The following is a 14794-nucleotide window of genomic DNA, read 5'->3' as shown; positions in this document are numbered from 1 at the left end:
TAAAGGTATGAAGGGATAGGTGGGGTAGATAGCAAGAATCTTTTCCTCATGCCTGTGTATCTAAAATAAGAGGGTATCAGCATAAGACGAGAGAAAGGAGGCTGAATGGGAATACAGGAAGGATTTTCTTTATATAGAGAGTGTTTGGAATCTGAAAAGCACTGCCTCAGGAGGTGGTGAAACAGTTAGTATCACAACATCACGACAAGCACTTGAATCATCAAACCATAAAACAAACAACAAAAAAGCTTAAGGCTATGGACCAAATGCAGGTAAATGGGACCAGTCTAAATGAGTACAGTGGTTGGCATGGATATTATCATCATATCATATCATATCATATATATACAGCCGGAAACAGGCCTTTTCGGCCCTCCAAGTCCGTGCCGCCCAGCGATCCCCGTACATTAACACTATCCTACACCCACTAGGGACAATTTTTACATTTACCCAGCCAATTAACCTACATACCTGTACGTCTTTGGAGTGTGGGAGGAAACCAAAGATCTCGGAGAAAACCCACGCAGGTCACGGGGAGAACGTACAAACTCCTTACAGTGCAGCACCCGTAGTCAGGATCGAACCTGAGTCTCCGGCGCTGCATTCGCTGTAAAGCAGCAACTCTACCGCTGCGCTACCGTGGCTGAATAGCCTGTTTTTGTGCATTATATCTCCATGAGTTTAGTTTAGTTTAGTTTAGAGATAGGGCGGAAACAGGCCGTGCCGACCAGTGATACCCGCATACTATCCTTCACACACTAGAGACAATTTACAATTTTACCAAGCCAATTAGCCTACTAACCTGTACTTCTTTGGAGTGTGTGAGAAAACAGGAGCTTCTGGAGTAAACCCATGCGGTCACGGGGAGAACATACAAACAAACGTAAGGATAGCACCCGTAATCAGGCTCGAATCCGGGTCTCTGGCGCTGTAAGGTAACAACTCTATTGCTGTGCCAAAGTGCCTCCTAAACAATGGATCAATGAAAATTTTGTACCAGATTTTTCATTTTCATTGTTTTTAAACTATTAAAATTCTCAGACTGCATTTGTAGAATTTGTACTAGTGTTCTCTGGTTTAGTAGTTCAGACTTACAGTACAGGTCCACCACCCATTTCCCGACAACTGGTGGCTCTGCGCCTGCTTTAATCCGTACAAAATTATGAGAGGGCGCTTGATATTTCCCCCGAAAGCCCCCTCGGAAAATCTGGTGCCTAGGCCAGATGCGGCAGCCGATCTCAACTTCATCGGCTCGTCGAATTTGCCTCCTGTTCTGCCAGAGGTCTGGAACCCTGTCCCGGCCGGAGCCACCAGATCGGTTCCCATAGCCGACTTCCGAGGACGACTTTGTGGGCCAGTATCTCAGGCCCCCAGGGGCCTAAACAGGCCGAACCAGTACCGTTCAACTCCTCTCGGAGGCCGTGACCTCTGTTGGTCCAGCTAAACGTTTAATCCAGCAAGGCTCTGACACCAAGGATGCTGGCATCTATTCAGCGTAGGTTAACTAGGTTAATTCCCGGAATGGCGGGACTGTCATATGTTGAAAGACTGGAGCGACTAGGTTTGTATACACTGGAATTTAGAAGGATGAGAGGGGATCTTATCAAATCGTATAAAATTATTAAGGGGTTGGACACGTTAGAGGCAGGAAACATGTTCCCAATGTTGGGGGAGTCCAGAACCAGGGGCCACAGTTTAAGAATAAGGGGTAGGCCATTTAGAACAGAGATGAGGAAAAACTTTTTTAGTCACAGAGTTGTGAAACTGTGGAATTCTCTGCCTCAGAGGGCAGTGGAGGCCAATTCTCTGAATACATTCAAGAGAGAGCTAGATAGAGCTCTTAAGGATAGCGGAGTCAGGGGGTATGGGGAGAAGGCAGGAACGGGTAGTGATTGAGAATGATCAGCCATGATCACATTGAATGGCGGTGCTGGCTCGAAGGGCCGAATGGCCTTCTCCTGCACCTATTTTCTAATGTCTATTTTCTATTGTCTATTCACAAAATGCTGGAGTAACTCAGCAGGTCAGGCAGCATCTCAGGAGGGAAGGAATGGGCGACGTTTCGGGTCGAGACCCTTCTTCAGACTGATATCAGGGGGGCGGGACAAAGGAAGGATATAGGTGGAGACAGGAAGACAGTGGGAGATCTGGGAAGGGGGAGGGGAAGAGAGGGACAGAGGAACTATCTAAAGTTGGAGAAGTCGATGTTCATACCACTGGGCTGCAAGCTGTCCAGGCGAAATATGATGTGCTGTTCCTCCAATTTCCGGTGGGACTCACTATGGCACTGGAGGAGGCCCATGACAGAAAGGTCAGACTGGGAATGGGAGGGGGAGTTGAAGTGTTCAGCCACCGGGAGATCAGGTTGGTTCACGCAGACCGAGCGCAGGTGTTGAGCGAAGCGATCACCGAGCCTGTGTTTGGTTTCGCCGATGTAAATAAGTTGACATCTGGAGCAGCGGATGCAATAGATGAGGTTGGAGGAGGTGCAGGTAAACCTCTGTCTCATCTGGAAAGACTGTTTGGGTCCTTGGATGGGGTTGAGGGGGGAGGTAAAGGGACAGGTGTTGCATCTCGTGCGGTTGCAGGGGAAAGTGCCCGGGGATGGGATGGTTTGGGAAGGAAGGGACGAGTGGACCAGGGAGTTACGGAGCGAACGGTCTCTGCGGATGCTGGCAAATCAGTTGTGGGGCTGTACATTGGTGGTTATGTTACTCAATTCCTCAATTTCTGCTAAATTTCAAATTTCAGTTCAATTTCTCCGGTTTCAGGCATCATCAAATCAGGGCCATATTTAAGAGACAAGTTGTCTTGCTATAGTCATCTCTTCCATAGGATCAAGCCCAACACCTTTAAACTAGGATATTTTGAGAATATAAAATCCACTCATATAAAACAAAGTTCAGCTGCAAACACTTCAAACTAATCAAAGAAGAAAGATGTACAACAATGCTGCATATTTCTTGATTTTAGGATTTCTCAGAATGCCTTGGGACTAGACAAGTATTTCTGCATTGTGAGCACAGCTAGTTTGCTAATGCAAAACTCCCATGAGTATCAATGTGAAAATAACCAGTTAATTTGTCCTTTGGTGCTAATTGTTGAGGGATAAATATATTGGCCAGGTTGCTTGGGATAACTCTTGGCGTATTACAAAATAGTGCCAGAAGGTGGTGCAGCGGTAGAGTTGCTGCCTTACAGCACCGGAGACCTGGGTTCGATCCTGACTACGGATGCTTTCTGTACGGAGTTTGTTCGTTCTCCCCGTGTCGTGCGTGGGTTTACTCCGGGTGCTCCAGTTTCCTCCCACACTCCAGGTTTGTAGGTTAATTGGCTTGGTAAAATTGTAAATTGTCCCTAGTGTGCGTGGAATACGTTAGTGTGCAGGGATCGCAGGTCAGCACGGACTTGGTGGGCCGAAGGGTCTGTTTCCGCACTGTATCTCTAAACTAAACTAAACTATGCTAATCTATTGCAAACATACATACATACAGGCAGGCAGAAGCTTAGTTTAATACCTAATCTGAAAAACAATGCCAATACCTCAACAACCCCCCCCACCCCTCCAACCGTGTCCCATTTAAGTGCTGGCCTGGACCATTGTGTAACAATCTCTCTTGTGGGATTTGAACTAATAGACTTCTAATGGAGTTTCATTCTTGCTTTACTAGAAACTCCAACCTATTACAGGAAACAGGTTGGCCACATTCCAGCTACACTTTGTCAAATTCACATGCTCATTTCTACTTCACCAGGTTTCACAGCTGCTTCACCATGTTAATGAGTGGGCTAGGGCGCTTCTAATGCAATTAATAAAAATAAAGATTGAATCATGCTGAAATTGAACTGTATTTTGAGAAAATTTAGTGCCTTCCACAAAACTTCATTAGGATAATTCAGAAATAATCAGTTGTTGATCTGCCTTTCTAAGAGATTGAGCTAAAAGCCCAGTGGAATTAAAATACTGGAGGAAAAAAGTGATTGCAACTAAAATCTGCCAAGTGTTGGTTATTTTTCATACCGATGAAAATTGTAAATCGCCTGTTGAAAGACAAAACAAAGTTCATGACCTTGAAATGCGGGGAAAAAAAGTTGGCAGTTCCAAGACTGGGAAAGGGTGTTTACTCCCAATACAACAAAGGAGGAGGAAACAGCAAGAGTCTGGGAAAACAATGTAATCTTGCTCAATAGAAAACTGACGCAATGAGATTGGCTGTCAACTTTATACCTACTACACCTTACTTTCAGTATGGACGGTGGGCTTTGCTGAATAGTTTAGTTTACCATGGAAAAGTCATAAGCTGTTGGCGATATTTCCCCTTGTGTGGTAAGGATGGTTGGGAGAAGGATTAAGATTACTCTAAGCTAGACACAAAATGCTGGAATAACTCAACGGGTCAGGCAGCGTCTCTGCAGAAAAAGGTATAGGTGACGTTTCGGGTTGGAACCCTTTGTCATTCTGAAAGATAGAGATCAGAAGACTCAGAATAGCCTTTATTGTCATCCAAAAAAACAAGTCTTTTGGACAAAATTCCATTACCCACAGTCCAACAATAAGAGCAATAAAAATAAGCAATAACACACACAATCACAAACCAACACAAAACAAAAAAAAGAAACATCCATCACAGTGAGTCTCCTCCAGTCACCTCCTCACTGTGATGGAAGGCCAGAATGTCTTTTCTCTTCCCCTGCCGTCTTCTCCCGCGGTCAGGCTGTTGAAGTTGCCACGTCACGGCGGTCGGGACTCCCGACATTGAAGCCCCCACCGGGCGGAGAAAGGTTCCAGGCCGCGCCGGACGGTGAAAGGTTCGCAGCGGGCCGACCCAAGGGTGTGGGGGATGAAACTGGTGCCTGACCAGCTGAGATACTCCAGCATTTTGTGTCTATCTTCGGTATAAACCAGTATCTGCAGTTCCTTCCTACATATTAAGGTTAGTCTAGGTTTTCTTGCCAGTCTGAGGTATCTCACAACCATCACTGACTTGAAGTTCCTGCTTCATACAGACATCTAACTTGAATTTAAAGGTCATGATGCAAAGACATTAAACAGACCTGAGTTCTGACCTATGCTTCCTTGCCTCTCAACTACCATAGAAAATCGAAACATCAGTGTAGGGATTCATTTCTTGTTTTCCTTTCCCCCGATTCTCAGTCTGAAGATGGGTCTCGACCCGAAACATTACCTATTCCTTTTCTCCAGAGGTGCTGAATGACCCATTGAGTTTCTCCAACTTTTTGTGTCTTTCTTCAGTGTAGGAATTCATGTTGTGTATAGGCTGCTGAGGGTTCCAATGCCTGCAGGATATTACTGAACCAGCAACTTGCATTTGCGTAGAAGTTTTAATGTAGCAAAATGTCCGAAGCTGCATCAAATAACATGGCCGCAAACAAAATGTGACTGAATATTTTAAGAAAAATGTTAGTTGAACCAAAGAAACAGCAAGGAGAGATATTGGGAGATATTGAGATTGAAATATAGAGAGATATTGAGATTGTGAGTGTGTTCAATTCTTGTCAATAAATGGTGACAGTCCGGGAGAATAAGGCAGAATGCAATGTTTTTCTTACAATCACATTGGATGTAATAAGTAATATTGCTAAGAGCTGCACTGACTATGTGGTGGGTGGTAACTTGACAGAAGGATTCAAACAAGGAGTTCTGAAAGAGTAAGTTGCTGTATAAATTAAGAAGGATTCAACATGTTCCAAAATATTTGCAGAAGGACTGGAGGCTGGAAAATTTGTGATATTTTTGCAAAGGTGGAGAGGTCGAGGGATTAGTTTTTGAGAGGATGGTAAGTGAAGGTAGTTTTGAAGAAGGGGACAAAAACTAAGGAGGAATAATTTTTACTGGTGTTAGTAATACTTTGGGGAAAGAAGAGAAACTGTGCAGTCTTTAGTTGAATGGGAATTAGGCCATGGAATCAGAAGGTAGGTATGATGGGAGGATGAGCTCAGAAGGTACATGTGCAGATATTGGAGAAAAAAAATAGAGATAAGTGCATGTTCCCAGCAATTGCTGAAGAGATCTTCAGATGTTTGGCCACTGGGTTGAGGGATAGAAAGAAAATGCCTGAAGCAGCTGATTTATTCCTTGTGATATATTGTTGGAGTGAGGGTGAAGAAGAATCGAGGAAAATACTGAAGAAGATGGTTTGCAGTGGAAAACTGGGCAGGCTTAACAGATTAAACTGGTGTCCAATAGCCTGCTCAACGTTATCCCATAGCTTAGGCACTCGAGTCCTGGCAACATCCTACTAAATCTTCTTTGAAGTAATTTGAACTCTAAATTATTGGAGACAATCTCCTTGATCAACCTTCTTATGGCAGCCGCAAAATTGGGTCTTCATGCGGGCAAATGGATTAGTACAGATGGGCCAAAAGATTGGCTTGAAATGGTGGGCCGAAGGGCCCATTTCTGTGTTGTACAACTCGATGAATCTATGGGTCTAAAATGATTGTCCAGATTAAGAAATAAAAATTAAGTTTTGTTATTATATTCACATTCCTTGGATTTCTAATCATCCCCAGCAATCTTTTTCCCTGCTTTCTCCCTCAAGTTTCTGCTAAAAACAGCAGGGACAATCCCTTGTTGCCTGTTTCATAGAACATAGAACAGTACAGCTGAGGAATGGGCCCTTCAGCCCTCAATGTTTGTGCCAAGCATGATGCCAAGTGAAACTGATCTCACCTGCCTGTACATGATCCATATCCTTCTATTCCCTGCATTTCCAGGTGCCTATCAAAAAGCCACATACACCACTATTGTAACTGCCTTCACCACCACCCCTGGCAGTGCATTCCAGGCCCCCACCACTCTCTATGTAAAAAACGTGCCCCGCACATCTTCTTTAAACTTTCCCCCTCTTACCTAATAGCCATGCCCTCTAGTGTTGGACATTTCCACCCTGGGAAAAAAGTTTCCTTCAACTTTGTTCTGCATTCAAACTTCTTTTAACAATTGTTCCCTCCCAGCTTAAAATATATATAGTCAACAACTACATTTAATTAAAATCATGCTGGGGAGGATGTTGATAGATCCATTACTCCAGGCTGATGGGGGGGTGACAGAACAAAGTAAACATAGTTTTAAAAAAAGTAATATTTTAAAAGCGAATGAATTCATTTTCTTTTTTCTTTCAGGTATGTTATTCACGATACTCGTCATTATGTATGTCATCTGGATCGAAACTGTCATTGATATTCCAGAATACATTCAGAAGCAGAGAACAAACATCTGCTTTGATTTTGAGTTGAGCATTCAGTATGGATGGTCTTTCATAATTGCACCCATTGGGATATTTTTTTCCTTGCTGGCAGGCTTGTTGTTCCTTCTTGCTGGCCACACCATTCAAATTCATTATGATTAAAAGGCAAATCCTGTGCATTAAAAATGAGAAATCACTGCTTTTAATGCGAAGATAGTTGCCAAATGTACACATTAGAAATGATTTTTTTAAATGCAACTTCGAACATTATTCTGGTGATATGATCTTCATATTTGTATACCATGAACAATCTTTAGACTTGTTACCAATTTAGAAGCAGGTACAAAAATGAAATTGCTGAAAAACTAAATATAATCTCAAATCAACTATTTTAAAGCCTTGCTGTGTTAGTTTGAAAAAATAATAACCCCATTCTAAATAATCGTTTAGTATTGTTTTGCTTGGCAATTTATAATCAATTAATGGCTGTACAATGAGGAATTAATTTTCTTTGATTTCTCCAAAGGCAAGTATTAAGAAACATCTGAATGCAATAATTACAAACGTCCAAGGAGGTAAATAGATCTCTTAGGGACATCTTTAGCTTGCTGATATTACTTTCAATGTCTAATGACACAAACAATAGTGTTGGTTATCACACTAAAACAAATTATTCATTGGAGATGATATTTACCCGTTCATGTAGATTAATGACAAAGGAAATTCATTTGTGGACAAGTCTAAAAGGTTCAATGCAGCTTGTTAGCAAATGAAATAGAGTGGGTTGTTTTGCAAATTCTGATCATTTAATATTATTAAAATCATTTGTGTGCAGGTGTCATTTTGGCTCCAACTCAGAACTGGTGTCAATGGGATGCACCAATTGTCAATAAACCAACAAGAGGACAAATAAGTGAACATCTTTATCAATTTAATCAATTGCTATAGATCGAATGAATGTGAGGTTAGAAAGCAAGTTACTGTTCTCAGCCAAGAAATATCAATTACAGGTCTTATATTGAAGTAATTGTACCAAACAAGTAATATCTGTTCCTTTCAGTTATTTGGCAATTATTCTCATTGCAATAAATTACTGCTCCCTTATTAGAAACATTAGTGATAGAAGGAGAAAAGCAAATACTTTTATCGCATGTCTATTTTCTAAAAGAGAAGAATTTTGCATGACTGTGTGTGTTGTGAGTGCATGAAATCCATTTATCTTATATTCACTGACAATACTTTCCATGACACTATTCTAGTTGCTATCAGTGATGATGGTGGTTCAGTCAATGGGGCATTTTAGATTTTTCATAAAGATTGACTGAATGATCAGCACAAGGAATGTCTCAAATCCTCATTATAACAACTAAGAACAGGGTGTGCCAGAAACCTTAGGTGAAATGTCCTGTATCCAACATCCCCTGCTTGGACCATTTTAATAAATACGTACTCAAGGTATTGAGTGCTGGTGATGCTTTAGAAGATACTACTTTATATAAAAGTTTAGAATAAACTAAACTAATTCCATTCAGTTACAACAGACTGTATGGTCTCTCCAAGACTCCTTAGCTCTGACTGCAGGGTTACTTAAACGTTAGACAACGGGAGCTAAAATATTTTCAAGCATTTTCCTCAGTTGCCTAATCTTGGAGGTTGGATTTGCAATCATTTGTTTCACCTTTGATGGATTTTAGTCAATTCATTCATTTTTGCAGCATTTTGGAAGAGAAATTGTCTCGGCAATGGATTTCTACAAACTGCTTCATGGTGGCATGTCCCGGTGTATCATGTATCTTGGTGTTCCTTCAGTTTAATTTGCCCCATATTTGCAGAGATGTGAGCTTTTCAATACTCCTGCAGTCTACTGTGCAGAGGTACTTAATCACTTGGGCTTAATTTGTGAATGTTAATGTCAATTTTGTTTGGGTCTGATGCAGTGATGGTAATAACGTGGGTGACTTCCAGTACAGTTTGTATAAAATATAGTTCTGTGCCCTGCACAGTTCAGGATAATCCCTCGGGAGAAGAAAACTGTAGATGCCAACCATAATCATTATTTCACTGTGTAGGAAAGAACTGCAGTTGCTGGTTTATACTGAAGATAGACATAATATGCTGGAGTAACTCAGTGGGTCAGGCAGCATTTCTGATCAGATTTAGCCATACACAGTCTGAAGAAAGGTTCCGATCCAAAACGTCACCTATTTTTTTTCCGAAATGCTGCCTGACCCGCTGAGTTACTCCAGCAATTTGTGTCTATCATCATTGTTTCTCTCTTGGACACCTTCAGCAGATAACCCGGGCATTACATTTCCATCGCGGCTTAACAGAACTTTGAATTCTGTGTCTCACCATTTACAATCAAGTGCAGTTTCTTTTATAATTTAAAAAAAAGTGTCCTTTGCAAATTTCAATGAGTGTCATATACAAACTAATCTGCTTCCTGGCATGGACATTAATACTTGCATGGTTAGATCAGCCATTTCTGTTGTGAAAAAAGAACTAACTACTGGATGAACTTGCTGGGACGGACAGCATCAATGGAGGAAAATGGAGAGTCACAATAACGGGTCTAGACGTTTCATCTACAGTCTCCATTTCTATTCTCATCTGTGTTTCACAACAACCCATTAGCTTTTTCATACATTGTTTATGAATCTCTCAACTTCATTTTTGACTGGTGGCTATATTTTTCCGTTCTTGAAGGATTAATTTTCTTCTGACTTAGATATAGAAACATAGAAAATAGGTGCAGGATAAAGCCATTTGGCCCTTCGAGCCAGCACCGCCATTCATTGTGATCATGGCTGATCATCCACAATCAGTAACCCGTGCCTACTTTCTCCCCATATCCATTGATTCCGCTAGCCCCCAGTGCTCTAACTAACTCTTTTAATTTCATCCAATGAAATGGCCTCTGCTGCCATCTGTGGCAGAGAATTCCACAAATTCACAACTCTGGGTGAAAAAGTTTTTTCTTATTTCAGTTTTAAATGGCCTCCCCTTTATTCTTAGACTGTGACCCCTGGTTCTGGACTCCACCAACATTGGGAACATTTTTCCTGCAGTGAAGCAGTGACAAGCAGAACCCTCGACTGGTTATTTCACCGGCTTTCATGTGCTAATGACAGCATGACACCATGCAGAGGAACTATTTTTCCTTTTAAAATAATGAATCCTGACAAAGCAGGAATGGATTTCCTCTGGGGATTACCTGCTCAGCTTCTCTAACTTTGGTAAAGATTAGCTGAAATCTCATTTGTATAAATGTGTGGTCTCCACTAATCTTCTCAAGATGGATAGGTAGAACAGGAGAAGTCCTGTCATATTATTTGTACTAAAAGTCTGCTTGTTTTAACATATCCCACCAGAGAAAAAGAATCCTGCGCATGGCTGAATCTGACTGATTATCTGATAAAATGGATCTTTTGCATGTTAGACAACCCAGCTGTTTTTTTACGGAGATAGACACAAAATGCTGGAGTAACTCAGCGGGTCAGGCAGCATCTCTGGTGAAAAAGAATAGGTGATGTTTCAGGTCGGAACCTGAAGAAGGGTTCCAACCCAAAATGTCACATATTATTTTTCTCCGGAGATGCTGCCTGACCCGCTGAGTTACTCCAGCAATTTGTGTCCATCTTCGGTATAAACCAGCATCGGCAGTTCATTCCTACAGAGCTGTTTTTCGGTCCATTTAATTGAGCTGATTCTGTGCAAGGACTGCAATCCTTTGTGCAAAGTTATCATCCTAGTGGCTAAATTTAAAAGTCCCCCAATTTCTCATGAAGGCAAACAAGCTAAATTCATACTAAGGTATGGTGTTAAAACTAGCAACATAGCTCACTCCTGTATCTTGGAAATATGTCCAGTTATTTTTGATGTGTTGAGATAAGCATGGAATACAATAAACCTTTGGTGGATCTAAATACGTAGCAATATTATGACATTTTTACAGAATCAGAACTTTCATTTTCGTTACTCAATGAATCAGATGTATGTTTTAACTTGTTATGTTCACCATATTCTCATTCAAATTATTTAAAGGATATCTTTCCACCGAAAGCATGTTTACACAGCCTATTTGGTTGAAACTTGCAGTTTAATTTTCTTTCAAATATTTCTCAACAGAACTATTGAAAAATTATCCTATTGAATTTCATTGAAAATGTTACATATTAGAAACTGTAAGTCAGATTTTTGCCCTATTGCTGGGTTTATTTTCTTTGTTATTTATTAAATAAACAGTGTGAGGCAATTGTTGCCTTTAACAGTTGGGAAATCATCTTAATAAAATATTTACAACAAATGTCTGTTCCCTTTCCCACTCATTTTCGGAAGCATATTCTTCACAGTACAATTTACTTATCACAAGAATACAGGAACAGGAATGCACAAGTTATAGCTTTACCGAGAAACTCAACATTTTGGAAGTTACTACCCGCCTTATTTGCTGTTCTCATGCAGAGAAAGTCTTATCAATCAGCAAATGTTTTACTCAAGCTGGAAGGAATGCTAAAGGATGTTTGATTTGCCACTGTGTAGTGGTTCAGTTTCTTGACCAGTTGCCAAAGCTCTGGGCAGGCACACAGATCTAAATCCCACCATGACAGAAATTAAATAACTTGACAATTTTGTACCCAATAAGTCAATAAAATAACATGGTTGATGTAATTACCCATCCTGTTCAATCGTGTTCGTCAGAGAACAAACTCTACCATCCTTACCTGGTCGAGCCCATTTGTTCTTTCAGGGCCACCAATGTGTTTGGCTCTCAATTTACAATCTTGATTCAAGGCCAGTTAGGGACGGGCAAAAAATGGTAGCATTGCCATCATATTTCATGTTATGACTCAATAAATGGTAGTGTTGCCATCATATTTCATGTTGTGACTCAATAAATGGTGGGGTGTTGCCATAATTTCTCACGTTGTGAATCAATAAGTAAAGACTTTTTTGGCAGTTACATGGGCAATAATGCAAATCACAGATGACTGGCCTAATATTAGCTGGCTGTAAGTATAAATGTTATCTCAGTGACCTGTGTGCAAAATCCAGTCTAATATTCCAGGTTGCAGGTGTACCAAATGGCACTATTTCAAAGAACAGCAGTAGTCCAAAAGTTCCTCTCCCAACTAACATTCACTTTAACCTGTTTATTTGGTCACTGTCGTGTGTCATGTCTCATTTGGACCCCATATCTGAGGAGGAATGTACTGCCGTTGGCGAGGGTCCAGAGGAAATTTACGAGAATGAACCCAAGAATGATTGGGTTAACATATGATGAGCGTTTGGTACAGAGCCTGTACTCGCAGGAGTTTAGAAGGATGAGGGAGGACCTTATTGAAAGTTACCGAATCGTGAAAGGCCTGGATAGAGTAGACATGAAGAGGATGTTTCCACCAGTGTGAGAGTCGAGGGCTGGAGGCCATCGCCTTAAAGTAAAAGGACATATCTTTAGAAAGGAGATGAGGAGAAATTTCTTTAGTCAGATGCCGGTGAATCATTGCCAAAGAAGGAATTCATTGCCATAGAAGGCTGTAGAGGTCAGGTCAATGGATATTTTAAGGCGGAACTTAACAGATTCTTGAATGGGTGTCGGGTTATGGGGAGAAGGCAGGAGAATGGGTTGAGAGGGAAAGATAGATTAGCCATGATTGAATGGCGGAGTAGACTTGTTGGACTGAATGGTCTAATCCTGCTCCTAGAACTTATGAACCTTTGAAGCCTTGCTGCGCACAAATTGGTTACTGTGTTTTCTACATTACAACGCTTAGATCTCAAAAAGTACCTAAAAGGCTTCCAATTTTTTTGGAACATCTTAAAGAAAGGCACTATGTAAAAGCAAATATCTTAGTGGAAGACATTCTATGACAAATAAAGTCACATTTCAATGTTTAATGTTTTCGAACAGTGATTCTGATCTTACAACCTAAAGTAAATTTGGTTTGGTTTATTATTGTCATGTGTACCGAGACATAGCGAAAAAACGTTGTTTTGCCTGCCATCCACGCCATTCATACGATGTGTGTATACAGTCATGCCATAGATGAGTACAACACATAGTGTAAAGAGAGAAAATAAAGCGCAGAATAGAGTGCTACAAATACAGGATAAAGAAGTGCAAAGCTGGCAACAAGGCAGATTGGAAGTTTTATGAGAAGTCATATTCAAGAGTCTGATAACAGTGGGGAAGAAGTTGTTCTTGAATCTGGTGGTATGTGTTTTCAAGCTTTTCGAATCTTTGGCCTGAAGGAAGATGAAAACAGAATGACCGGAGTGGAGCTAGCAGATGTGGCTGTGGTAGCGAGTCTGGGTCAAGATGTGGTAGCAGATGTGGCTGTGACCGGGATGTGAGTGGTCCTTTAACTGTCATTTAATATTGGAAAACAGCAAATGCACCAGATAGTTCTACTCCTTTCAAAATATAAAACATGTATTCTTTTCTTCATTATATTGTGTTTCGCTAGGTTATTCTGTGGAAAGGGTGCATAGTTTAATGAATCACTGTATAATCTAATGTAAATAGGAACGATTTTATTAAATAATGGATGAAGGCCTCAATTTTGTGGTCACACCACTTCCTGTTCCAATAAAACTGAAAATAGCCCGGAAATCTTTAGCCCTTTAATAAATGCTCTTGATCAATGCCCAGGAACTCATTGGATATAATACCTCATGGTAGACTGACCCAAAAAATGTAGATGCACAGGATCCACAGTGATATGGTTGTTTGGATTCAGAACTGGCCTACTCATAGAAGACAGAGGGTTCTGGGAGAAGTATGTTATTCTGTCTAGAGGTCTGTGATCAGTGGAGTTCCACAGGGATCTATGTTGTTTGTGACATATATAAAGAACTTGGACAGATCGTAGCTGGGATGCTTAGTAACTTTGTTGGTGACGTCAAAATTAGTATAGTTGCAGACAGTATACAGCAGGATATAGATCAGCTACATAAATGCAGATGAAGTTTAATGAAAGCAAATGTGAGGTATTGCACCTTGGGAGGTTGAATATAAGGGGAAGGGTCTCATTATTGGCAAGACCCTTAACAGCAATTATAGAGGGATTGTGGGGTTGAAGTCCATGCTCCCTGAAAGTGACCAAACAAGTAGAGAGAGGGGTAAAGAATGTGCATTGTGTGCTTACCTTCATCAGTCGGGGCATTGAGTTTAAGAGTTGGGATGTCATGTTGCAGCTTTAGAGGACTTTGGTTAGGTTGCATTTTGTGTACTGTACACAGTTCTGGTTGCCCCATTACAGGAATGATGTGGTGGCTTTGGAGAGGATGTAGAAGAGATTTACCGGAATGCTGACTGATTCAGAGGGTATTAGCTATAAGAAGAGGTTGGACAAATTTGGAATGTTTTCTCTGGTAAGTCAGAGATTGCGGACAGACCTGATAGAAGTATATAAAATTATGATAGGTATTGACTGGGTAAACAGTCAAAACCTTTTTCCCAGGGTGGAAATGTAAAAGACTAGAGGACATAGTTTTAAAATGAGAGCAGTAAAGTTTAAAGGAGATGGGCGGGGCATGTTTTTTAACATGGAAAATGGAAAGTGCCTGGAACATGCTGGTAT

The 14794-nt window shown here is 40.9% G+C and overlaps 1 protein-coding gene across 3 annotated transcripts in view; it reads left to right on the top strand.

Annotated features, from left to right (window-relative positions):
• tmem182a (transmembrane protein 182a) overlaps nt 1–9325 on the top strand; it is a 33446-nt gene extending 24121 nt beyond the window's left edge. For all 3 annotated transcript variants that reach the window (XM_078403103.1, XM_078403101.1, XM_078403102.1), the window contains one exon: nt 7147–9325. In XM_078403103.1, the coding sequence (XP_078259229.1) occupies nt 7147–7373 (227 nt within the window). In that variant the 3' untranslated portion in view covers nt 7374–9325. The remainder of the gene's footprint in view (nt 1–7146) is intronic.
• Nucleotides 9326–14794: the final 5469 nt, after the last annotated feature.

Source organism: Rhinoraja longicauda, chromosome 7 (genome assembly GCF_053455715.1).
Source record: "Rhinoraja longicauda isolate Sanriku21f chromosome 7, sRhiLon1.1, whole genome shotgun sequence".
Lineage (NCBI taxonomy): Eukaryota > Metazoa > Chordata > Chondrichthyes > Rajiformes > Arhynchobatidae > Rhinoraja > Rhinoraja longicauda.
Note: the sequence above shows the minus strand (reverse complement) of the source record. Positions and strands in the feature narration are given on the sequence as shown.